We start from the raw sequence: 25814 nt of genomic DNA on the forward strand, positions 1-25814 counted from the left end.
TATATATATATATATATATATATATATATATATATATATATATATATATATATATATATATATATATATATATAATGTTGTAACGAAATATAACACTAATAGGTGAAAATATAAGAATATAATAGCTGGAACCAATCACTTAGATTTTGTTGAGCGGCCCCAACCCCGCCCCCTTCTCGTTCCTGTTTGGTAGCACACTGCAAAGCACTTAACCCTGCCTGAGCTCCGTACTAAAGCTGAGGATCAGCTAGTGCCCATCTTTTTTTCGTTGCAGTTGATAGTAAGTTAGTACAGAGCTGTGCTGGGATGATCCTGAGATAGTACCGTATTAGCTAGTGCGCAACTTAAATGTACAAGTTCGTTGCAATTGACCCACTGAGACCAAATAATTTTACTCGCGACCTGATACTGTATTTAAAGTAAACACAGACCTCTGGAGATTAAGGAAAGGTTCGTGCTACCCACTACCATCTGGCCTTTATATGTTTTTTTTTTTTTTTAAATACATACATATATATCGTTACACATAATGAAGAAATTCAAAGTCAAAGGCTCAGGGAGCCCACTCCAAAAAAGAAGTCCATTGAAAACCTACAGGGGAAACGGGATGGAGTGCGGCGCAGTAAGGACTATGCCATGGTTAACTATGCTTGACGTCAGTGACTACCTCCAGCCCCTAACCGCCCCCTTGTTTATATCAATCTGAGCTGCAGGCCGGGCAGGCGATAGGAGATTTGAGATTGTCCCGTGTTCCTGCTGTAGTTATGGCGGCTCCGTTAGCTCAGTTCGATGAGGACTGGCAGGACTTTTACGAATTCAAGCCGGTCCCTGGTCCCCAAAACCGCCTCGACCAAGTAAATTCAAACGTAGGAGAAGCCCCAGGCCTCCTAGAGGATTTTCCCGAGCTCGACAACAGCTTCGCAGGAGAGATCGGCAGCTTCAAGTCCATGGAGGACTTAGTCAACGACTTCGATGAGAAATTGACTGTGTGTTTTCGAAACTACAACACCAAGACCGAAAACATAGCCCCGATTAAACCAATTACAGAGGAAAACATCATGAAGGACGACGAGTGAGTATAAGGATACACAATTTCTGCAAACAGTTTTGTATATATACAGACTGTATTGACAGCTCTGGTTTATCTGCCTTTATACTGCAAAAGTCAGTGTCCAATGTTGACATAACCAGCTCGTTGCCTGTAGTTATTCATTATTGCTAAGGATGCAGTTTACGTACGGCTCGAGGTATGGTCCAGTATAAAAATACATTTGCTTATTATTCTTTATGCTTTTGTTACACTCAAATTTCTGTTTATAAATGTATTTAAACCACGCTGTTTTAGAGTTAGAAGCTGCAATGCATGTTTATATTCTGTGACATACTGTACTGATAATGTCTAACGCGGGTACAGGTAGACTTTGCTGTGTAATTACGTGTGTAATCATACTTCTGTTTTACCTAAAATAAATAAATACATAAGATTTTTGTCTGTTGTGCACAATGCGTGTACATCAAATTATATAGATCTATGCAACGTGGCCACTGTACAGAATAAGTCACAAGGGTTGATAGTATTTTTAACCTTCCGATTTTAGTGTTTTATTCTGTTTCTGCCTGTATTAATTAAACGCTTCTAATGTCATTTAATAGAAAGTAAAATTAACCTTTGCTGTTCTGGAATGGGCACTGCCACTAGTAAAGTGTTTTGCATAAGTTTATTCGGCATGTAGTTTGCGCAGTATTGGAGGCCTGTATTTTAATACATTACCCTTCAGTGGCTGCTTGGACTATTACCGACGAAAAGGTACGATATACATGCCTTTTCATATTCTTAACACTACTTTCTATAAGCATTTCTACCAGGGCTGGCTGATTTTAAATCACTGATTTAGATCACGATGTAAATCACTTTATTATTTTATTTTTTTTATCATTGATTTAAATCATTTTTTCATTTATTACCTATTTTATATAGTTTCTCAAGTTAAATACATGAAAACCTTTCATTAACACAAACACCTTAAACTCTTAGTGTCTATAAATTAAAACTCTTAGGGCTGTAGTCTGATCACAGCGCAAACGTGAGTGCAAGCGCGAACGGCGGTTTCCCCGATTCTTTGGGGCATAAATGTAGCGAAGACTTAAAATAAATAAATAAATAAATACTGCAATGAAATGGTATTCTGAAGACATGTCTTGCCCTGTTAGAGCGCCTGCCCCATCACTAACATATTCGCCGAAGCGATTCTGATGACAATGCAGTGGGGGCCCAAATAGACAATTGAGCACTGTGTGAAGACCCGCTGAAACCAGGTTTTAGTGGTGCAATCAGGAACTTTAATAACTGAACACACTATAAAAAGCAAAGCAGTCCTAAGTAACAACTGCGTGTGTTTGGACTGACACAGAAAGAGGAAATCAAAGAAAGCAAAGTAAAAGAAAATAACTGGGATGAGTGAGGGGGGGTTTTCTCTGGCGTACTCCATCGCTACATTCTTGTAGTTCACACAATTTAGTTCACATTTAGAGGATGCCACAGTGGTAAATAATTTGTTTTATTTATGTATTAATTTAAGATTGAGTAATTTTAGTTTGGTATGTAACTATTCACAAACCACCATTTCCAACATCCTTAAATTTACAATTTGGAGGTACTGTAGAGCTACAACTATTGTACTACAAAAAAAAAAAAAATCCATTAAAATAAATAAATCTGATTTAAATAAAATCTGATTTAAAAAAAAAAAAAAAAAAAAAAAAAAATGCAAACCCTGATTTCTACATAACAGTTGAAACATGTAGTCAAGGTGACTGACAAGAATTGATTCTGTTAAACAGCTACCTCATTGACTTGCACAGTGCATAATAATGGTGGCAAGCAAACACCAAATCATGTGTGTGATGCTGAGTGAAGTAATTTTACTCCAAAACCATTCCCAGGGGCTTTTTAGACCTTCATTGTTGAGAAAAGTAAGGTTAAAGAAAAGTTACAGTATAGATGTTTTTTTTAAAAAAAAAATTTTATAAAGTAAATCAGTATTCATTGTAATATAATATCTATTATTATTTAAATGACAGAACAGTTTTCATCATACCAATCTTGCAACATTAAATAAATAAAAAAAAAAAATTGATTTAGTGTCCTAGTTCTAAAATGCAGAACTAGTTTTGCAGAGGATGAAAGAAAATGAGAAGCAGCTAAAGTGTACTCTACATTGTTGGTAACATTTTGTGTTTTTTTTCTTAGTTTCTACTTAAATGCACTGTATCACAGAAAATAAGTTTTAAAGGTCCTTGTTACTTAGTACAAGGTTTGTGGGAAACATTTGACCTTTGACTTACAGGTCAAGGTCATGGAACACCAAGACAAACCAGAATTATATTTATGATTTCAAGAGAACCCGTGGTACAATATGAATAAACTTCAAAAATTAGGAACAAACTTGTTTCTTATTGCATTTGAAGTAAATCTGTGAAACTGATGCTCTGATTTGGATACTTTTTTGTACAAATAACATTTTGCGTACAATTGCTATATATTTAAGGCAACCTGTTCAACGTAAAATGTCATGTCCACCATCTTTCGCAAAATCAGTTAAAATATTTGGAGTTTGTAAGTATTTAAGTGCTACATAAACTAATATAATATTCTAGTTAATATCAAGAATACAGTATTTTTGTATCATGACCATTGAAACACAACTGTAGATACACATTTAACACGACTTAGAAGTGAGCTGATCATCTAATTGCTATGAACTTGGTACAGACATTGATAGACACAAGAACATAAGAAAAGTTTGGAAACCAGAAAAGGTTCATTCAGCCCAGCAAGGCTTGTTTCCACTGCTTGGTGCTACGGGCTTCGGCTGCCCATGGCTAGCCGCCGAAATCAAAAGAGCGTTTCGGTGCTTTTTTTCCAAACCGGGCCAACCGTGCGTCAAAGGTCACTGGGGGATTGTGGGATTGTATTGTAGTTTGTTTGAAAGAAACTGTCGGTAACACTGCGTTTAGAGCAAAGCAGTCCAAGCAGTGGAAGCTGAAATTGAAAGAATGTTCATTGCTATTTTCTTTATGGCACTACCTATGATTTTTCTTTTAGTTTTGTGGTTCTTTTTTTAAAAATGAAGGCTTCACTCTGCTAAAAGTAGAACTAATACATTGTAAAGAAATGTCTTAATAACCTATGCAACTACTGGCGGGTAGGAATAAAATGCTTATTTTTTGTAGCTAACATCGCTTAGTTTTTATATATCATTCCACATGTTTCATCGTGGCCATAAACAAAGAGTTTAAACACCTACTGGCTACATGATGATGCACTTCTTTTGAGTATCAATTACAAAACCTGATCAGATAGCTGCGCTCAGCTGCTTGGGTGAGCAGTGGAAACACCCTGTTTTGTTGCCTTGGGCAGGTGTGTCAGGCAGTGGAAAAAGGCCAAAAAGTGCTTCCTACCTTCTGTTCTAAACTTACTTTTACTCAGTTTGCCATTTATGTCCTCTTGTTCTGCTCTCCGTGGTAAAATTGAAGTAGTGATACAGACATAAGTACCTGAGATTGTACCTGAGATTATTATGATATGAGAAATAAGGAACATTAGCCACTAATTAATATGACAAAGTCCAAAATACACAATTTCTGGTAGTTTTAACAAACAAACAAAAAGTACTTAAGCAATTTCAAATATTTATTCATGACAAAAGTATTGGGACCTTTACATTAAGTCTCTAAAAATTTAACAGAACTAATAATATATATATATATATTTATATATATATATATATATATATAGATAGATATATATATATATATATATATATATATATATATATATATATATATATATATATATATATATATATATATATATATATAGAGAGAGAGAGAGAGAGAGAGGAGAGAGAGAGAGAGGAGAGAGAGAGAGAGAGAGAGAGAGAGAGAGAGAGAGAGAGAGAGAGAGAGAGAGAGAGAGAGAGAGAGAGAGAGAGAGAGAGAGAGAGAGAGAGAGAGAGAGAGAGAGAGAGAGAGAGAGAGAGAGAGAGAGAGAGAGAGAGAGAGAGAGAGAGGAGAGAGAGAGAGGAGAGAGAGGAGAGAGAGAGGAGAGAGAGAGGAGAGAGAGAGAGAGAGAGAGAGAGATATAGATATAGAGATAGAGAGAGATATAGATCATAGATAAAATAGATTGATTGATTGAAAACCATTACACAGTAACTAAACTGCTTTATAAAGACAATAGCCAGAAAATGAGAGAATATTTCCAACATATGTTGAAGAATGTTTTGGCAAGACAGCAGATGATGGTCAGGGCTGCCAGATTGGCAGTTTTCCATCCAAATTTGGCTTGTTTTAAAACACCTAGCGGGTAAATATTGTCTTCGGTGGTTTGGCTATTTTTTGGCTATTTTTGATCAAGCATGTTTTTTCCTGTTCCATTTAATTACAATACAGTACACTGAGTAATAGTCAGCTGCTCAGGACTTCTTCAAACAGCACAATGCCACAGTCAATCGCCCCGCTGGGAGTTGCACTAGTGTAACAACAAAAGCAGCGATGGAAACTCTTATTGCATAACTCTTATTGCATAGCAGTTTCTCCCATTCCAGGTTTTACTACAAGCATGATTCGCCACACTATATAGGTAAAAAGCGCAGGTGAATCTTATTAAACTCATAGTAAAACCAGGAATGCAGTGGGAGTCTTATTTCCATCCCTGAAAAATGTAACACATTTAAAGAATTTACATACTGAATAAGAAATATTTAAAAATGATGTTTTAACTTCTATTTCACCAGGCTTTGTAAATTATAGATTATTAAACAAATAAACTAAAAAGATGAAACTGGACTGGTACCAAAACCGCTTCATATGAAATCAAAGCACAACTACTGCAAAATGATATGAAGGCCACATTTAATTTGGTTAAAATTCACTACTACATATATTTTGACCATGTGATATACATGTGCTTAGTCAAAAAACCTCAAAACAAATCACAAGCACATTTGTGATAATTGTTGTTATGTTTATCTAGAGTAGTGGTGGCCAGTACACCAAACACTGTGATCCATTTTGGTGGATCTCAACAGGCTCCGAGACCCACCAGTAAGCTATGACCAACAATTATAGTAAGATTTAATATCCAATACATAAGATACCAAAAATAAAACAAGCACCACAACAAAAACATAACAAAAGCGCAATCAAAGCATTTTTAATATTAAGCATAGGTAGTTATAAAACAGAAACTTATCAGCATTTTTCATCAGAGTCTTGAAACCTGGTGTAGGCAGGGCTCTGCGCTAACCTTTTTTATTCACAAGTTAAAAAATGTAGGCGCGCGCCAAAATATTTAGGGGCACAAAAAAAATTGCTAAAATTTATAGTTGAATATCTACAAGTCTTTTTTTTCCTTTCATAACACTTGTGCAGTTCAATACTTGTGCATTAACATAATAATAATAACTTTTTTTCCAACTTAAACCATTTTTAACTGCCTGGTAGCATCTTCCTCAGAATGTGCTACTTGCCTGTTATGGTAGTATGGTGGTATGGGATTTGTAGTTTTTAATGTGTGATTAACAGTGGGCAGTGGACACCAATAAACTACATTCCAAGAGTACATTACGATTGAGCTTTGACAGTTTAGATCAGACTGAGTTTTTTTTTAATTTATTTTTTTAATATAAATAGATAGATAGATGAAAAAAAAATCACGTTTCTGTTTAGTCAACCTTTAGGAATTTCTAGTCGCACACATGCGCCTAAATTAAAATGTGCATTTGCACAAGCATTTTTATAGTCTCATATGCAGAAACTGTCTGGATATTTTCATCTGTGCTACTGCTGGATGACACAGAAGGCTATCCTCATAATAATAATATAATAATATCTTTATTTTTATATAGCACCTTTCATAGTGGACCACCATCACAAAGCGCTTTACAGAGGTAGGCTGTAAACTGTGCATTATATGCAGAGTCACTTACAATAGGACATTTATTTAACATCTCATCCCCAGGACAGAGCACAAGGAGGTTCAGTGACTTGCTCTGGGTCACACAGTGAGTCAGTCAGTGGCAGAGGTGACCTTCTGGTTACAAGCCCTGGACTTTAACCACTGGACCGCACTGCCTTCTGAAACACCACCTGTAACAAAAACTGTTGTATGCTTATATGTTAGTGCTTGTTCTGAGTTCTAGAGTATCTTTTTTAAACATAGTGCAGCCGGTAAACATATGTGATTTACCAGCAATCTTTTCTCCAGTGCATATGCACAGGTTACACAGGGTCATAGAATCGTTCCTCTGTTTTAAACCAGCTGTATGTTTGAAACAAATGGTTTGGGGGTTTTGTTCTAGTCGGTAAGAACCATTCTCTCTTTTTTGTCAAAGAAAGATGTACCCAATCTCATACAGATTAAGAACAGAACACATTCAACTGAAATGCTTGAAAGCAATGCAAATCCAAAGAAAATTAAAGGTACAGCAGGTAGCAGAGTCATCCAAGCAGCTAAAAAAAATCCAAAATAAAAAGCCAAGGACTTAAGAAAGATTTAGAAACAGCAGGCAGAATAGTGCATGAAAGAACTGTACAAAGGACACAGGACACAGTACACAGAAGAGTTGTATACATGTCGACCTCACTAAAAGAAAATTCATAAAACAAACCGTATTAAATAAGCCAATACATATTAACAGGAATCTGATGCATTGTTCAACAAATTTCTCTACTCCGATGAGTCTTAAATATAACTATTCCCCCCAAAAATGGACCATAGTATGTTTGGAGAAAAAGGGAAAAGGGGAAGGCCTTCAATGAAGAAACACTTGTACCTACTGTTAAACATGGAGGTGGTTTGATCATGATAAGGGGATGTTTTAGCAGTTCAGGGACTGGAAACATTCATGTGATTGAACATCACATGAATGCAGCCATGTATCAAAACATTCTACAAAGTACAATGATACCATCTGCTCTTCCAACATGACAACGACCCAAAGCATATGGCTAAGTCAACTCTGGAATTCTTGAAGAAAACAAAGATAAAACTTCCGGAATGGCCATCGTAACCACCATATCTCAATCCAATAGAAATGCTTTGGACTGATCTGCAAAAAGCTGTAGCCCAGCATTGTGTATCCAGTCTGTTGGAAATATGCCAGACAGAATGGGCCCAGATTTCATACTGGCTAAGAATTAACATAAACATCTGAAAGCCATAATACAAGCAAAAGGAGGATACATGAAATACAAAAGCAGGGATGCCAATACTTTTGTCATGAACACATTTTTTAAATTGCTTAAGTACTATATATATATAATTACACATACACACACTACCGGTCAAAAGTTTAATGTCTCAATGTACTCTGAAATTAAAGCATAGAACAAATAAACAATTGGAGATAAAAAAGAAATCATGGAATCGTTTTGTTTAACAAAATTTAATCTAAATTTTTGACTCATCAAAGTAGCCACCTTTTGCAGATATAACAGCCGAACACACTCGTGGCATTCTTTCTACAATGGAAATCAAATATTGTTCGGAAAGTTCTTCCCAACACTGTTGCAGAAGTTCCCACAAATGTGTTGCACTTGTAGGTTGCTTTGCTTTCACCCTTCTGTCCAGTTCATCCCATACCAGCTCGATGGGGTTTAAGTCTGGAGACTGCTGGCCATGCCATGATTTGAAGCCTACCGTCTTGTTCTTTTCTTCTAAGGTAGTTCTGACATGGCCTTGTGGTATGTTTTGGGTCATTATCTTGCTGTAGGATGAAGCCCTGACCAACTAGGCGTATACCAGAGGGTATTGCATGGCGCTGCAAAATGCTGTGGTAGCAGTTTTGGTTCAGGGTGCCACTCACTCTGTGCAAGTCGCCGACTCTGGATCCAGCAAAAGAGCCCCAGACCATCACGCTTTCTCCTCCATGTTTGACAGTTGGTGTCGCACACCGAGGAACCATCCTTTCGCGTACTCCACGGCGTACAAAAACCCTGCGTGATGAACCGAAGATTTCAAATTTTAATTCATCGGTCCATAAGACCTTCTTCCAGTCTTCAGTAGTCCACTGGCGGTGCTTCATGGCCCAGGCAAGCCTCTTTTTCTTATTTTGCCGTCTTAGCAATGACTTTCTTACTGCCACTCGACCTGTCAAACCTGCAGCTCGAAGTCTTCTCTTCACAGTTGAAACTGAGACTTGCTTACTTCGACCAGTGTTAAGCTGTGCTTGAAGCTGTTGTCCTGTGAGCCGCCTATCACGCAAGCTGTTGACTCTCAGAAACTTGTCTTCTGATTCTGTTGTGGCTTTGGGTCTGCCAGACCTCTTCCTGTCAGAGTTTCCTCCAGTTTCCAAGTGCCTTTTGATGGTGTAGGAAACTGTACTCACTGACACCTTGGCTTTCTTTGCAATTTCTCTAAAGGAAAGACCTACACTTTTAAGGGTTATAACGGTCTGTCTGTCTTCCTTTGTTAATTGCCTTTTTCTCGCCATTATGAGAGCAATATACTACTTCCTGCAGTACAATACTGTCCAAATAATGCTTAAGAGGGTGTAGTAACACAGTCTGTTCCAACACTGCTTTTATACAGACAGAGGGTTTGTAAGTAATCAACAAAAGTTGGGACACCTGTAGGAATTGTTAGCATCAACTTTCAAGGCTTAATTTACTTCCATTGCTGCAGAACAGCTGTAAGTTGTTAACCCATTAATTGTTCCCTGAAAAAGGCCTTTTTATATAACTCTGAAATGTACATTATTTTTCAGTTTTTGGGAACCTAATTTTTTTTTTTAACCTCTGGCAATTTACCGCTTACCTTTGTACCATTTCAGGTTATTCACTGGACTTGAACTGCTTAAATTTCAATAAAAACTGGAAAAATGGGGGTGTTCTAAAACTTTTGACCGGTAGTGTGTGTGTGTGTGTGTGTATGTATGTATGTATGTATGTATGTATGTATGTGTATATATATATATATATATAGCTCAAAGAGTGTGTGTGTGTATATGTGTGTGTATATATATATATATATATATATATATATATATATATATATATATATATATATATATATATATATAATATTATATAATATAATATACACACACAATTGCTCTTGTGTATGGTTACACTACTAGCCGTTCGCCACATCGCCGCCACAAGCTAAATGTTTTCCTGTGTGGCTCAATTAATTTTCACCAAGTTTGCCATAGTGGCGAAGGTTTTGAAAAATGTACTTGTGTAAGACTATGCCAGATTACTTTGAACGTGTGCTAGTAGATTAATCAATACAGACTGTTTTGTTTTGTTTTGTTTCATTTAATTTCACCCACTTAAAGCCATTTAGCTTGATTTAGGTAACATACACACCAGTGTTGTGTTTGGCGGGACAGAGGTTATAATTAGAAACAGTCGCTGTTTGCTATCTCTTTAAAATATTCTTAAATATAGTTTGGATTTAGTAACAGAATGGTTCCAAGAAGATTCGGAAAGGGAACAATTAATATAAGAATAAGCACATTTATTATTTTACAAAGAAGGATTAATCTCACTGATTTATTGAGTTTTAATGTCTGAATCTGCAATAATACTGTCAGAAGTCCCAGGTGAAAAAACAGCTGTTTTTAAAACACATTCGTGGCTGTACACTGCTACTTAAATATTACAGCTTGTGTAACTAGAGCTGTGGTTGGTCAGGGAGGCATTTATATTAACATACACTAATAGCACTGTCTACTGGCAGTTTTGCTTTCGGGAAATTCCACGATAAAGTGACCATGGCCATGAAAAAAAAAAAGTTGCATTTATCAAAAACATATCTTCCTCTATTTTTGCTAAAATGTGTATATTTATGCAGGCTGTATTATTTTTGTTCAGTATGTGCCATTTCTTTACAGCCAATTAAAGTTACTGTTGAAGAATAAACAACATTTTCAGAAGTCTGACTTGCATAACATTTTCTTGGTAAAGTTTTTATAAAAGTTGTATGCTACATTATATTTTTTTAAGCTTTCTCTGCAAAGCTAACCTTTTAAAACGTATGTTATAGAATAAAAATGTTGATACTTTCTTAATAATAATTGCCCAAATTAGCGTTATGGACGTGACTGGTAACAAGCTTGATGAGATTGCACAGAAATCCCATGTTTTACCATGCACAAGCAAAATATTAATTCTAATCACTAAAGGGCACCATAGCACATTGTCATGAGACCATATAAACAGATCACAATACCAAAAAATCGTGTCGGTTTTTTAATGGGGATTAAAGTGTTTTCTTTCATCTGATGACCTTATATTTTTCTGTTTATGTTAACACTCCTACTTATGTAAAATGTCGAGCACCGTGCAGTCCGCCAGTTAAAATGACAGTTAGTAGCAATGTACACATGTATACCACACGCAAGGTTTACTTTTAAATGTTCTATAATTTTCATTGATTTAATATCGCCCAAATACACATATCTTTAAACTGAAGTGACACCAAGGTGTTAATACAGTCACTTCATCAAAGCACTTTGATTTCCCTTTTCATTTTGCATTGTGTTATTATAATAATTCAGGATGCACTTCAAGAAGTTTTTTATTTTTTATTTATGTGCCATTTTACATGTTTATTTGATAATTAAATAAGTTGTTATATCTCATCAACATCTATCCAAACATGTTTGTGTGATTTTTGAGTCCTTCCACGCAATTTATTACGGCCTAAACTTGGTACAAATAGCAAAAATTCTAATTTCAAAGGGGTTTAATGACCAGTGGTGGGACTTGAAACCAAATGTTTTTCACAGAATTTGGAAGACTGATATCTCAGGGTTTTACAGCAATACTTACATTTTAGGACCCACATCCCCTACAGTGTAAAGGGTTAGGCTGAAGTCCGAATAAAACTTGTCAGTTACCCCTCGTCTGGCAATTTGCCAGAAGTAAGTAGGGTGCTCCTAGTATTTTCTTCCGAAAAGCCCTATTCAATACAAGTAGAACGAGGTGCTACATATGATTGTAGCATCAAAATTGCACCCAGGGTGATTTTTCTGGTCAAGGTCCCTTTCTCATTTTAGGTTGACCTTTGCAAGGTCACAGGTCGAAGGGGACATTGGCTATCATTTCTTAACTCAGCATGTCAGAAAACCTCCAGGTGAATTTTTCTAGGAAAATCTGAGACGGACGGGCAATGAAATGTCCTTTTTCTGGTTGAGTTGGCGTGGAATGACCCAATTGTGAGACTTTTGAACCATTGAATTTTAACAGGACACAGTTTAAAAAGCACTATCTAAAATGTTTCTTTAATTCATTGAAGCAGCCCTTGTGTATGGTAACAAAGTTACATTTTGTGTGCAAATGTCACATCCATAACGCTGGAATAATTGCCCTTTACCATTCTACATTGAAAAGAAAACCATGACACTGTCAAAATAATGTAAAGGTGCAGCACATGAATATCTCTGCAAACCAGTTCACAATTTAGGAAATCTGAAATCTGCAATCATGTTTTTTTCACATGGGACTAAGTTTAGCATTGATTAAATGGGAATCAGTTATAGTGCACTTTTTTACTGTTATGTGTAAGTAAAGGGTAGGGTCTGGCATTTAAATGTCTACGTGTTTTCAAATAAAATACAATTTTTTGTCTTGCTGAAACAGTATGTTTATAACCAGTTCATATTAAGTATAAACAATCATGTAGTACAATTTTTATTATTTTAGCCTTGTGAAGTTGTAAAAGGCAGACCGTACCTATATTAGTGTTGTTTGTATGTCATTCAGGCTTGCATTGGAAGCTGAAATGCTCACCTGTATTTGTGTTTAGGGATACTTGTGGTGAGTGGAGTGTTGGACAGTTATAGTCAATATGTTTATTGTATTGTGTACAATAAAACCATTTTATGGTTTTCTTTAATTTTCTTTGGTGTGGCTTAAGTTTTTCCAGTGTGGCTAAAAAAATGTTAAGTTACTTGAGCCACAGTGGCTGACCTAAATGAAAGTCTTAAAGTGAACGTAGGTTACCAATGTTTTAAGTTTGAAATTGTAAATACGGCAGTGTGTAAATGATGAAGCATTGTGGAGACATATTTTAAGTAAATGCTTGTAGCAAGTGTACCTTTTGCAAGCATTTATCTGTGAAATGTTGTTTTTGCAGTCCATTTAGCTGTTGGAGAAACTATATAGTTTACAAAATTTAACTGGGTTTAAGAATCAGTTAGTATTTGGGTTTTAGTTAGTTAGTTAGTTAGTTAGTTAGTTAGACAATTGTGGGTTTAATATTAATTACTGGAGCAGGATGACAAATGGCAAGGAAAAAGCTTTGAGTGCACCATATGGTAATTTAAAGGGACCCTGTGTTTTCTCAGGCCAAGTTGCCTGCCAGCGATCTGCGTGCTGCATCTGCCTTGGCGGATAAGGCACACTGTCATCTATGTGCGGGGTTCCAGACACTCACCCTTCGCCAGAGAGCAAGGAGGGCGGTTGGGGGTCATTCTCCATCCTCGCGGTCGTCCCATACTATCTCGGCCCCGCCGGTGACGTTGCAGCTCTCCAGGAGCCCATCCACCCAGCTTACAGTTGGTCAGAGGTCCCCAGCCGGGCGTGCTCGGGAACGTTCCCGCAGCCCCTCCTCTCGCGGGGCACGTCCCCGTCGGGAGTCCAGGTCGAGATCTCAATCGCCTCGCCGTAGAAGGCACTCTCACTCCCCTCGACGGGGCAGACGACATCAGGACAGATTTGGAGTGGCTGAGCTCACCTCCAAAATGTCACAGTTTATGGAGGTCATGATGGGACAGCAATCCCTCCTCACGACCCAAGCGAACGTGGCGACTCGGGTTCCAGAACAACCGGGCCCATTGCTAATCAGCCAGTGGCTCCTCCACCAGTGGCTCACGGCCAACCCCAGGAAGTGTGGGACGTCGATGCGGTCTCAAGGGACGCATCCGACGTAGAGCCCTTATTGGAGGAGGCATCCCAGCACTCTGGGCAGGACGACCCTGAAGTGCTGGACACTAATGACCCTATGTGGTCAGTGGTGGAGAGGGCAACCCGTCACTTGGGCGTGGACTGGCCCATGTTAGAGCCAACACGATGCTCCCTATTTGAGTCGCTGTCAGCCCAGCCCCTTCAGTCCAGGATGCTACCGGCATTCCCGGATTTTATTAAGGAGGTGCAGTCCACCTGGGGGGCCGCGGCCTCTGCCCCTGCAACTTCTCGCAAGGCTTCGGCCTTCACCATGCAAGGGGCAAGGGAAGCTGGGTTAGCGTCCTTCCCACCTGTGGGTGCTGCGTTCGCCGCGTTGGTGAAGGCGCCAACATTATCGGGGCTCACTAAGGACCCTTCGTGCCCTAACAGGCAATGTAAGATTACGGAGGCCCACCTGAAAAAGGGGTACGCCGCGGCTACAGAGGCAATCAGGCTGTCTAACGTGGCCAGTCTCCTGACGGTCTACCAGGCGGCGCTTATCCGTGATCTGCCTGAGTGCCCCTCCGTTGCCCTTAGGACCGAGCTAGGCACAATTGCTCAGCTGTTGGTGATGCTGGCTCAATTGAATGCGCTAGCGCAGGGCAGGAGCATCGCTTCTCTTGTGGTGGCAAGAAGGCAGCTCTGGCTCTCGCATGCGAGGGTACAGGAGCCTGATAAGGTCCCGTTGCTGGATGCTCCAATATCACCGGGGCACACGTTTGGCCCAGTGGTAGAGGAGATGCTGCAACGCTCCGTCAAGGTGCGTGAGGCGTCACAGCAGTTGGCAAAGATGTGGCCAAACAAACCTTTCCAGCCAAGGAGGCCACAGGAGCGCAAGTGGTGCAGGGCACCGCCACAGCAGCAGGTGCAACCACTGGGCAATAAAATCGCCCCTTCTGGTGCATCAGCACGCAGCCAACCCGCGTTTGCAAGACCGCACTGTGGAGGGTGGCGCCCTAGAGGAGGTTGCAGACCACGTCCTCGTGGCTCTGGCCAGGCCCCTCGCGAACGAGCGCAGCCGAAACAGCCCTGAAAATTCCAGGCAGCTGTCAACCCAACCCTACACTGTCCCACAGCTCCTGCTCCTCTGCTCCTAGTGGCGGAAGCGGTGGAGGTGGCGGAGGCAGAGGCAGCTCCTGCTGCTCTGCTCCTAGTGGCGGAAACGGTGGAGGTGGGAGCAGCGTGTAGTCTCCTGGCGATGGAGGTGGGAGCAGCGTGTAGTCTGACGATGGAGGTGGGAGCAGCGTGTAGTCTCCTGACGTTGCAGGGGACTGGTACGGCTCTGCCTCTCTTGCAGGGGACTGGTGCGGCTCTGCCTCTCTTGCAGGGGACTGTGGTGGAGGCAGTGGCGATGGGGCTGATGCTGGCCACTCAGAGGGAGGCTGTGGCGGTGCTGGCTCCCTCTGCTGTGGCGGCTGGGCTGGTGTGTGCCGTGCTCCCTTCAGCAGCATAAATAGAGGCTGCTGGGGGACACCAGCATCCTGCCCTTCTCCCCCCCAGAAAAATTCAGGGGGTTGAGCCTGTAACTCCTCCCCTTCTGGCTCTCGGGATGGCAGCGATGGCTCCTCCCCCTGTAGCTCTCGGGACGACAGCAGCAGGTGAACCAACAGGCATGCTTCCTCTGCTGGTGGACACGGGGACAGCAGGCATTCTTCCTCTGCTGGTGGACATGGGGACAGCAGGCATTCTTCCTCTGCTGGTGGAGGTGGAACCAGCAGGCATTCTCCCTCTGCTGGCAGCTTGGGTCCTAGGGCTGTGGAAGCCCCGACTTCTTCCCTCTCTTTGGGCTGTGGACGCACAGACTCCTCCCTTTTGGGCTGTGGACGCACAGACTCCTCCCTTTTGGGCTGTGGACGCACCGACTCCCCCCTCTTGGGCTGTGGACGTTCGGGCTCCTCCCACTCAGGCGTAGGACGTTCGGGCTCCTCCCACTCAGGCGTAGGACGTTCGGGCTCCTCCCACTCAGGCGTAGGACGTTCGGGCTCCTCCCACTCAGGCGTAGGACGTTCGAGCTCCTCCCCCATCTCTAGGAAGGTGCAGCTGGCCATGAATCCTCCTGCTGGAGACCCTGCTACCTGGGCTGCTGTTCCACTTATAGCTGCCTCCAGGTAGCTGAGGACCAACTCCACATCTTCCTCCCAGGTGCTTAGGGTGTGTTCCCTCCCATAGGCCTCCCATCGCTCCCTGTCTATCAGCCACAGGATCCGGGTGGCTATGGGCATAGACTGGGCCTCCAGCCCAGCATTGTCCAGGATCCAGTCCTGTAGTTTCCTGGCGTCTTCTGCCATTGTCATTTTTTTTTTCCAAAGAAACTGCGGTACTCTTTCCGGCCTGAGTCTGGGGGGCTCTGTTATCCTGCTTCTGACAACCCGCAGGTAGTCCCGCAGGCTTTGGAACATTACAGTTCGGTAGTCCGGACCCAATTTTTGGTAGTCCCGGGCATCCTGATTTGTCCGTCCCTGCAGGAAGAAGTGATCACTGCACTTTATCTAGTAATAATCCTTCTTCCTTGTTTACAACTCCCTCTGTATACAAGCTACCCTCAAATCAATAAACGTTAGTTTTATATTCACTCGGTATGCACATTCATTCTTGTTCCTGTCAGTATATTCCGTAACCCAATGGTGAATACTATTTGACAGTTTACTGTTTAACTTCTCAAAATAATGCCTCCTATCTTGTAACTTCTTCCTCTGCTGACTTACTGGGCTAAACGCTATTAGTTTGGTTACCTAGAGAACCACGGTTATGCTGTCTTTTAAAACATACACATTTGTGAGGTGAAGTGTGATTCAGCATCAATAGACCCAGACAGTGAGAGACAAAACAACAGAGAGAAAATAAGAAAAAAAATTCAAGCACAGTAAATTAGCATAGAAAAACTAGCCTGTCAAAGATGGCATGTTAAATATGCACTAAAGTTTATTTTTCTTCTGTTTACTGTCATGCCATGTATTTAAGTTACATTTAAACACATTGGAATTAGAACATGCACTTAAGGTGCTTATGCAGCATAAAAAATAAAACAATCAATAATTGACGTGCTTTTATTATTAAGCTTGAATGCTTGCAAGGGAGTGTCAGTTTCAGGCAATAAGAAAGCGAAATTAAAGTCCATTAATTTCTCATGAATTTTTAATTTATAATTTTGAAAGGTCATAGTTTTTAAATAAGATTAATAGCTTGCTGTTTTTAATAGCATTTGTGGACTTTGTATAATTAGTTTGCAAGATGACATTTGAATATTTTCAGGAAAATATCAGGTGATCAGACCTTTTATTATATAGTTATTTGTGAACTGTATTAATAAATTGATTGGTGCAAGTGTAATGTTGTAATGTTCTGTTATGTAAAGATTTGGACATTGCCTTACCAGGCCCGCCAGAGAATGTAATTGAATACCACTGACCTACAGTATTATGCATATTCCTGGCGATGGAAATATACTGTAGTCGAGGTGACAATATACTTGGCCTACTGGGTTTTCTGATTGTGATAACACTTGGTTACAACAGTCATAACCTTGTGTGACAGAAATAAAATTAATTTTGGTTGTAAATCTCCCTCCCGACCTGTGACTTACAATTGTTACAAGATATCACATTATATCACATTATACAGATATCGCATTCTTTTTTACATACAATTACCCATTTATACAGTTGGGTTTTTACGGGAGCAATCTAGGTAAAGTACCTTGCTCAAGGGTACAGCAGCAGTGTCCCCCATCGGGGATTGAACCCACATCCCTCAGGTGAAGAGTCCAGAGCCCTAACCACTACTCCACACTGCTGCACCTGCACATACCACTTACCACTTTGTCACCCCTTGGCATACTGTATGTGGATCAACCGGTCTTATAATTCCGATTGCCATACAGCTGTGATAGGGGGTGTATATGTGCTATTAAATACAGTATTTGGTGTTTTAAACATTCACCTGAATTTCATTGTTGTAGGATATTGTGTGTATGGATCCACCATTACCATAAGGAGATATGTGTGTTATCTCAGGTGTGAGCATATGCCCTGGCCTGCAGCTGCAGGTAGGCTATGAATGATAAGAGCCCAGGGAAGTCCTGCACAGTAGTCGGTTCAAAACTGGAGGGAAGAATCAGGAGTGTCAATAAAAAGAGGCTTGTGGGCCTAGAATTTTTTTTTTTTTTTTTTTTTTGGTCAGGCTTCAGTTGTTTTGATTCATGTTATTAGTTTTACTGTCCAGTTTGACTGGGTTTAGAGTATTTATACGCAGTACTTGAGAGATCACTATAATATGCAAGGATAAAAAGCTTTATTACAGTATAGTACTGTAGAAGCAAAGATTTGGCTATTTTGGTACACCAACAGGTATGCATCTTGTGGACTGACTTGAAGAGATCTCTAAAGATTCAGATCTGCTAAGGGCAGATGGGATTTATGAATTAAATTGTATTTGTTTTTAGATTTTTAGCCTAATGTAAAGTTTGTCATTGATGTCAGACACTCATTTTACATACAAAAAAAAATGTATTTTCAACATAAATCCCAGGGCTAAATGTAGACATGTTTTATTCCATCTGACAAATTCACAGAATATTATTGTGCTGGTTCCCCATTCAAACACAGATTCATAATTCATTCATTAAAAAAGGGAATTTCCAGAAGGTTCCATAAGATTGTAGGCTTGTTTCTAGTTGGGTTCATGTGACAAGTCGCAGAACAAGTTTTAGGACCAATTAAGCTACATTCAGAATCCAGTCAGGGCCAAAATATTATTGTACACACGTTCTGAAGATTTCATAGGCGCTCTAGCCAAAATGCATGCATGTTCCCAGAATCCCTTTAAGATAAAATGGCTGGAATAGGTAAAACATGTTCCTTAAAGAATTGCCAATACTGCACCATACTTTTCTAAAGAGCCTACAGTTGTACTTTTAACTTTACTTGGTGTTAACAACAGGAAATATCTTCAATTGTTATGAATATTGCCTACTCATTGGAATGCCGTCCCGTTTCAAGAGTGTTCATACATGAACATCAGCGAAAACAACATGGGCTTTGTTCATATGGGAGATGTAAACATAGGGCTTGAAATTACCTTTTCCATTCACTAGCCAGGTAACAAGAGAAACTGCAACAACAAGAAGCTATTGGAACGTAAAAATTACATTAAAGGCCAGAACACACATACGAGGCTCTATGGCGTTTTCGGGCAGCATTTTACAGCCAGTGTCGCTGACATTGTTACTGAATGGTGCTGCACAAACCAGAGCGATATAATACCGCAGTATCGCAGGCGCGGTAATATCGGTGGATTAAACAGTCACAGCCAAGTGGTGACAACACGTGCTTGGCAGGAAAAATGAATGAAACTGTTGTCTACTGAGGTGTCAAAACACCAGGGCCGAATTAACCTTTTGGGAGGCCCTGTGCACTACCATATAAATGGGGCCCTCTCCCCAGGGTTGCCTGATCTGTATGACGTTTGTAGCCGAAAACAACCAAAATCCACCAAAAATAGCCAAAAGCTGATTTAAAAAAAAGAGCCAAAAAATATTACTTAATTTTACACAATATTAACCCAAATAAAACTTTCCTTTAACTGAAGTACTTTAGGACACATACAAGTATTTTAAATGAACAGTAATAAAGAATAAAATTAAATACTGTAGGTCAGTGGTGGGTCTAGCCTTGTAACATGACCGGTTCACTACATTCTTCGAGTTACATTAAAAGCCCCTATGATTCCATCCACCCCACAAACTATTTTCAGGCAAATTTCAGTAACAAAGAGTACATTTTCTGTTTACTTCTGTTATAGGCCTTTACTTATATTAATCATTTAGTAAATTATATAGCCGTTTTCTATCCTAATCTAACAACTGCGCTCTACTCACTGAAATTTTAATTTAAAAAATTGAATGAGTTTTTACATTAATGTTATATATTTTATTTTGAATAATTATAATAATAAAATCATTTGTGTCAGTGTTTTGTTAAGTATAAAACTGTATGGACGTGTGTGGACGTTGATATAGGCATATTACAAAATATTCATTCATAAATAAATAGGTAAAAAGGTCAAATATCAATAATATGCTGAAACAGATATTCTTGCCAGGGAATCTGATTTGAAATGCGTTTTAAAAACATTGTATTTAAAGAAAAAAACAATAGGCTACATTTTGAGCACAACGTATCACATAATAATACAACATGATTTTGTTCTAGTCTCAGCTACATTAGCGACTAGCGCTTTTAAAAAAAAAAAAATTGCGGTTTCATTTCAGGTTGATACGACTTATTAGCTAGATTACCTTCAGGACGTAAAGAAGTTTAATATTTCTCTGTGCCCTTCCCTCTTGTCAGGGGACTTTTTGCAGCCATTTCTGGGTTGTGTTCAGGTGCCCTTGCTATTAAAATAAATAAATAGGCTACAAGTTCTCATTGCTTGAACTCATTGTTTGCATCAAGCTCGAGTCCAGCTACTTGTAACCAATAGAAGATCTATCTTTTGTACAGCTGGCCAATCAGATCAGTGTTCTAGGACTACAGGAAAGATGTGAGAACTTTAAACAAAGCAGCGCCAGATTGTCCACTTACGTACTTTCGAACAGACAATGTAAAATAAAATATAGTAGTTAGTAGTACTGATAAGTGCCTTCGTGTTCTTATTAAACTACAGCAGCCCCCGAGGAATAAACGGAAAGGTGTTTAAATGCGTATTCATGGCTCCTGATAAGCATCCTTTCTATAGCCTATTTAGTAAACGGTAAACATAAATCTCTATTCCATCACAGTATCAAATGATACTGATATAACTTTTTGCCTTTTTTATCATTTCTGTAGTTCACTACTATTTTTACTAAATAACTGGCTGAGACAGTAAAAATATATATTTATCACTTCAGTGATAGTAGGCTACTTGCCGTCACCAATGTATTGTATGTTTCTTTGACAAGTTGATCACTCATTTCATACACCTGCATATAGATGACAGAAAAACAACTTTGATAAATCAGCCAGTGTTTTTATTTAGTAGATAATATGGGGGGCATTACAGCTGTTTCACCCTATAGACTGAACTAATTAATTTTCACAAAGTAGAATTAAACCAGCTGAATAATGTTATATTAACATATTAAATTGCACACCGCTTTGTAGTTTTCTATACACTTGACGAAAAACATGAATTGAAAAATGTGACATTTTGAAATCTAACATGAAATACTGTACAATTATGGCTTCCGGTATAATTTTGTAGTTTCTTTGACATGATGTTAAATAAAAGATCTAAATTAGAAATAAAATATAGTTTTTTATTTTTTATTTTATTATGTCTCAATCCTAAAATTCTAGGTGATGCAAAACTTTTAGCCATAGCTGTATATTATATTCGAGTACATAGCATACTGTGTGGTACTGATAAGTACTATTCAGTTGCATAGTGCGTACTGCATACTGCTCATGTGTGCACGGTTGGGGACTAGCTGTAGCGCAATGAGGAGAAACAGTCCTTGCCAGTTTTGCCTCACTAACCCACGGGAGCACCAGAACCAATGCGACAATCCCTTCGGAATCCCCAGCGAAGACCGCTGACTTTGCACAGCCAGGACACAAACCTGCGCTCCCCTGACTGTGTGACTCATCCTGCACACCACATGGCTGTGCTTTTACCAGGTGAGCCACTCGGTGGGGAAACATTTTTAATATTACAGTAGCAGTTACAAAAAGTCAAACAGTGTACTGAATAAATAGTAGGCCTACATGACAATGAAGACAGAGTACAATTACTTACACAAATTTTGGTTTAAATTAAAATGGCATAAGGAACGTGGATTGGTGCTTAAAAGTGAAAAGGAATACAGCAGTGTTATAAAATTGCATGTTTATTGATAATACTGGCACATGTTAACAGTAAAAATATGCTGTACTCGGGATTGTTTTAAATATAATGCAGGGTACGATTGGAAAGTATACACACTTTCGCAGGGCAACGCTTGGTGCTGATTGGTTGAAGCAGTTGATTCACTACTTTTATCGTAGAAAGTGCAGATGTACCATGCTCATTAATAGTGTCCCAAAAACACAAAATACAGAAAATAATAATGAAGGGCTGAACGCAGCAGAAAGTTCAAGAAATAAATAAATAAATACATACATTGAAGTGAATAGGTTACCCGTAGCTGAAGTTTTTTGGGAACTCCAATAAACCAATGTTGTCTTTAGGCAGTCATATTGTTGGGTGCCTAAATAAAGTTTTCAGTCAACACAAACAGTTTTTTGTCTGTCCTGTTGCATCTTTAGCAGCCACATCTATCCTGTATAATAGATTTGGTTAGTGTGGACCATCACAAGTTTGATGATTTAATTGTGTAGCAGCAGGCACTGCAATTCAAAATGTTACGAAAATGGAAGCACCGGCCAACTAAGCACCTATTATAAGCTCATCTGTCAGGTCTGTTGTCTTGCCTATAGTGACTGTAACAGGGAAATTGATAGAATAGAGAATAAAACACTTAGCGGTAAACCTTTTTAAATGTTTGTTTGTTTTTTTTCCCTTGACCCCAGTATACTGTGTGCCCTTCAGGCCCTCGGACCACAAATGTGGTCATGTTATTGGATTTGCACAAACAAAAATAAATCAGTACTCCAAAGGGGAAGATTGTCTTTTCAGGAGCAATTTTTGTGAGTTAGTGAGTAATAGAAAAATGTTTACTAACTACTGTACAATGTAACAAACATCAATACTGACTAGCTTTCATTTTACAGAATTAACGTTCTCTTATAAGAAACGCTTGCAGTGGGTTCCAGGGGGGGGGGGGGGGGCTGTGCGTGTGTGTTGTGCATCTTTAAAAACAAGACATCAGAAGCTTATCCAGGGCACGGTTTGAATCGCAAATTATATACAAATCAAAGCATTCCCAAATCCCAGAGCCCTTATTTCCTTGGCTGCTGATAATTTGCATTCTTGGTCTGAAGGAGTGGAAAATATTGCTGCAGAACCATCATTATGTGCTGCCTTAGTCATGCAAGTGCATTTTACAGTGTTATGTCTACAGTAAAGTTTTGCATTACCCTGTAGTAATACTGCAGCTAGATGAAGCATTTAAAAAAGGCCTTTGTCTACTGTGTCAATCTGTTAGCTGCTGTAGTTACTCTACATTTCTAGAACAGATACCATCCCCAATTCCAGTACTAAAACAGTGTACAGGTTTGAAATACCTGTAATGCTATTAGATGCATCATTTGGGATTAGATACTCCTTCCTGTACTTGCTGTACTATTATTCATCTAATTATAGACCACTGCACCTCTTCCCATAACAATTTCCCCTTTTAAAGTAATTTACTGTAGTCTGTAATAAGTAATAAATAATCATAATAAATGTATCATTAGTCTTCAAACAAGCAAGTTTTACTTGTAAGCTTCTTTATTCAGATTCTAATCCAGACCTCCTAGATGTGAGGCTAATGCATTGACCTGTAACCACTCTATTCTACTTGGGCTGAAAGAGCCTTTTTCTGACATTTCCATCTGTGTGTCTGTGGGAATTGATCCTCAGACCAAAAGATTGGAGGACCTCACAATGTGGCTACCAGCACAGAGTCATTGTGACTGTAGAAAGAGTTGACTAAAAGAAGGAAACATAACAGGAAGCAGGAGGAGGAATTGGAATGCAAGCCCAGACCATGACAACCGCAACAAAGTGGGCTGAATGTGAGCTGCATAGTATTTATGCCAGTTACCAACTTGATAGTTGATTGTGAGAGGCTGCAAGAGGTCTACAAAATCATGCCGTTTGCAGAATATTTTACTATTGGCCAATATGACAAGTTTATTTGTACACGTTTCTGACCGTATCATGAAAACTGCTTTTTTGGGGCTAGACAACAGAAGCTATTGTGGGCAGTCTATAGAGCACCCATCCCCCCCCCCCCCCCCCACCCCGGGCATGGTATTTTGGAGAGAATTTCTTAGCACTGGAACAACGACCAAAAAAGAGATACTGTTCTGCATGCTTTTATTTTTGGAATATTAGCCTAATGCTGATGCTGATGCTACCAAATTCATATGCCCTATAGGTTTACAAGCTGTTGGACAAAAAGTCACTAGTAGTCAAGATCAGCAGATGCTCACCAAGTATTTGAATGTCATGTCATTTTGATTAAGCACCTACTTATTTGTAATTGAATTTCCTCTTATTAGTTTTTTTTTGCCAAAAGCCCTACAGCAAGATTGCAACATGTAGAAAACATTGAAGGTCATTTTTTTTTTTGCGTTTCTCAGGGCAATTTTCTAATGTCCCAGTTTGCATGGCTTACATAAAAATAAAACAAATCTGGATGACCAATGATACCGAAGATCTGTCCTTTTGATGGTGCCTGAAATTCCGTACAACAACCTTGCCTTGCATTCTGTTTGTCTGGGAGTCTTTTGAAGCGAGTATCTTTTGAAGCTGGCTTTAGACTAACATTATAAAGATTTAATCAGGCATGAGAAATCAACCAGTCACTGTTAAGGATCGGTCAAAATTTGTATTCTCTGTACAGATGCTATCCTGTGCTATGGCAGAATTATAAGGTTAAAAGTTTTTTTACTCCACAACAATTTACGTACAGTAATTCCTGCTGAAGCTTATCCTCATTAAATCTAGGCTGAATTAAATGTGTTCTATCCTCCTCAACATAAGTTTCAGTCATTCAATTTATGTTTTCATAAATAAGACCCCATGGATGTTTCCTTTTATGTTTAATTTAATTAGGCTCAGGTATTACTACATAGCAGTTTGAGCAATTCCAGGTTTTACTGTGACCTCAATCCTTGCATTTAATTGCAGTACATGTTGTATTCAATCTTCACACTACTCTCCTGCACATTTCCTGCCACTCTAATTCTATCTTCACTTACATTTCATGCAACATTCTTATTGTGGTCAAGGAAAGCAACTGCAGCAGTACAATACTTTAATGACAGCAACTGTCAACAACACACCTCAACAAAACATTTGATATATTTATGAAGCAATTCTGTGCATTTTAAAGATGTAATTATTAATATGAACAAACAAAAGTATTTTCTGCAATGGAAAGACCATGAAATACTTACCAATAATGTTAGTATCATTATAAACACATAACCTTTAATAATAATAATAATAATAATAATAATAAATAATAATAATAATAATAATAATAATAATAATAATAATAATAATAATAATAATAATAATAAATAATAAAAAAAAATACTACTTTGTCAAATAACACAGATACCAGCATTTCTTAAGTATAGCTAGAATATGCCTCGGTTAAAAAACTGAGCAGTTTTAAAAGCATTGGGTTACGGAAACAACTGATAAACTAAAAATATTTCACACAGAGCACACTGCACCATAAACTATAGGCAAAATAATCTCAGCTGTTTTAGTCTAAATAAAATCATCAATGTAGTTAAAATGTGCAAGCTTAATTGCAATTCGAATAGCCCTACCAAAATGTAAAAGGCTGTTATTGCAGTTGCTCGCACAATACCCCACCAGCACAAATAATAATAATGGTAATAATGAATCTTTTCACCCCCTTGGTCTGGTTTCCCCATTTTAGTTTTTTAACCAAGTTTTTTAAAAAACAAAAAACCTATACTAACTCGGTAGCACCATTAAATCAGCTACTTAATACATTTTAAATCAGCTGCTTAATACGTGTGTACAAAAACAAAACATGAGCATCTTTCAGACTTCAAAAAACATATATGTATACAAATGATTTAGACTAGAGCATGATGGGCATTAAAAAGGTTTTTTGATTGAATATTAAATAGTGAGGAGAAAATAAAAACAAGGCTGTCGTTTTGCTTTCTGTAAATTTATACTTGTAT

The 25814-nt window shown here is 38.8% G+C and overlaps 1 protein-coding gene across 2 annotated transcripts in view; it reads left to right on the top strand.

The window, feature by feature from the left end:
- Nucleotides 1-636: 636 nt before the first annotated feature.
- LOC117411187 (fasciculation and elongation protein zeta-2-like) overlaps nt 637-25814 on the top strand; it is a 107332-nt gene continuing 82154 nt past the window's right edge. Inside the window, exon 1 of one of the 2 annotated variants that reach the window (XM_034018457.3) lies at nt 637-1072. In XM_034018457.3, coding sequence (XP_033874348.2) covers nt 765-1072 — 308 coding nt within the window. In that variant the 5' untranslated portion in view covers nt 637-764. The remainder of the gene's footprint in view (nt 1073-25814) is intronic. The other variant, XM_034018458.3, reaches the window with a different exon arrangement.

This window comes from Acipenser ruthenus, chromosome 6 (genome assembly GCF_902713425.1).
Source record: "Acipenser ruthenus chromosome 6, fAciRut3.2 maternal haplotype, whole genome shotgun sequence".
Lineage (NCBI taxonomy): Eukaryota > Metazoa > Chordata > Actinopteri > Acipenseriformes > Acipenseridae > Acipenser > Acipenser ruthenus.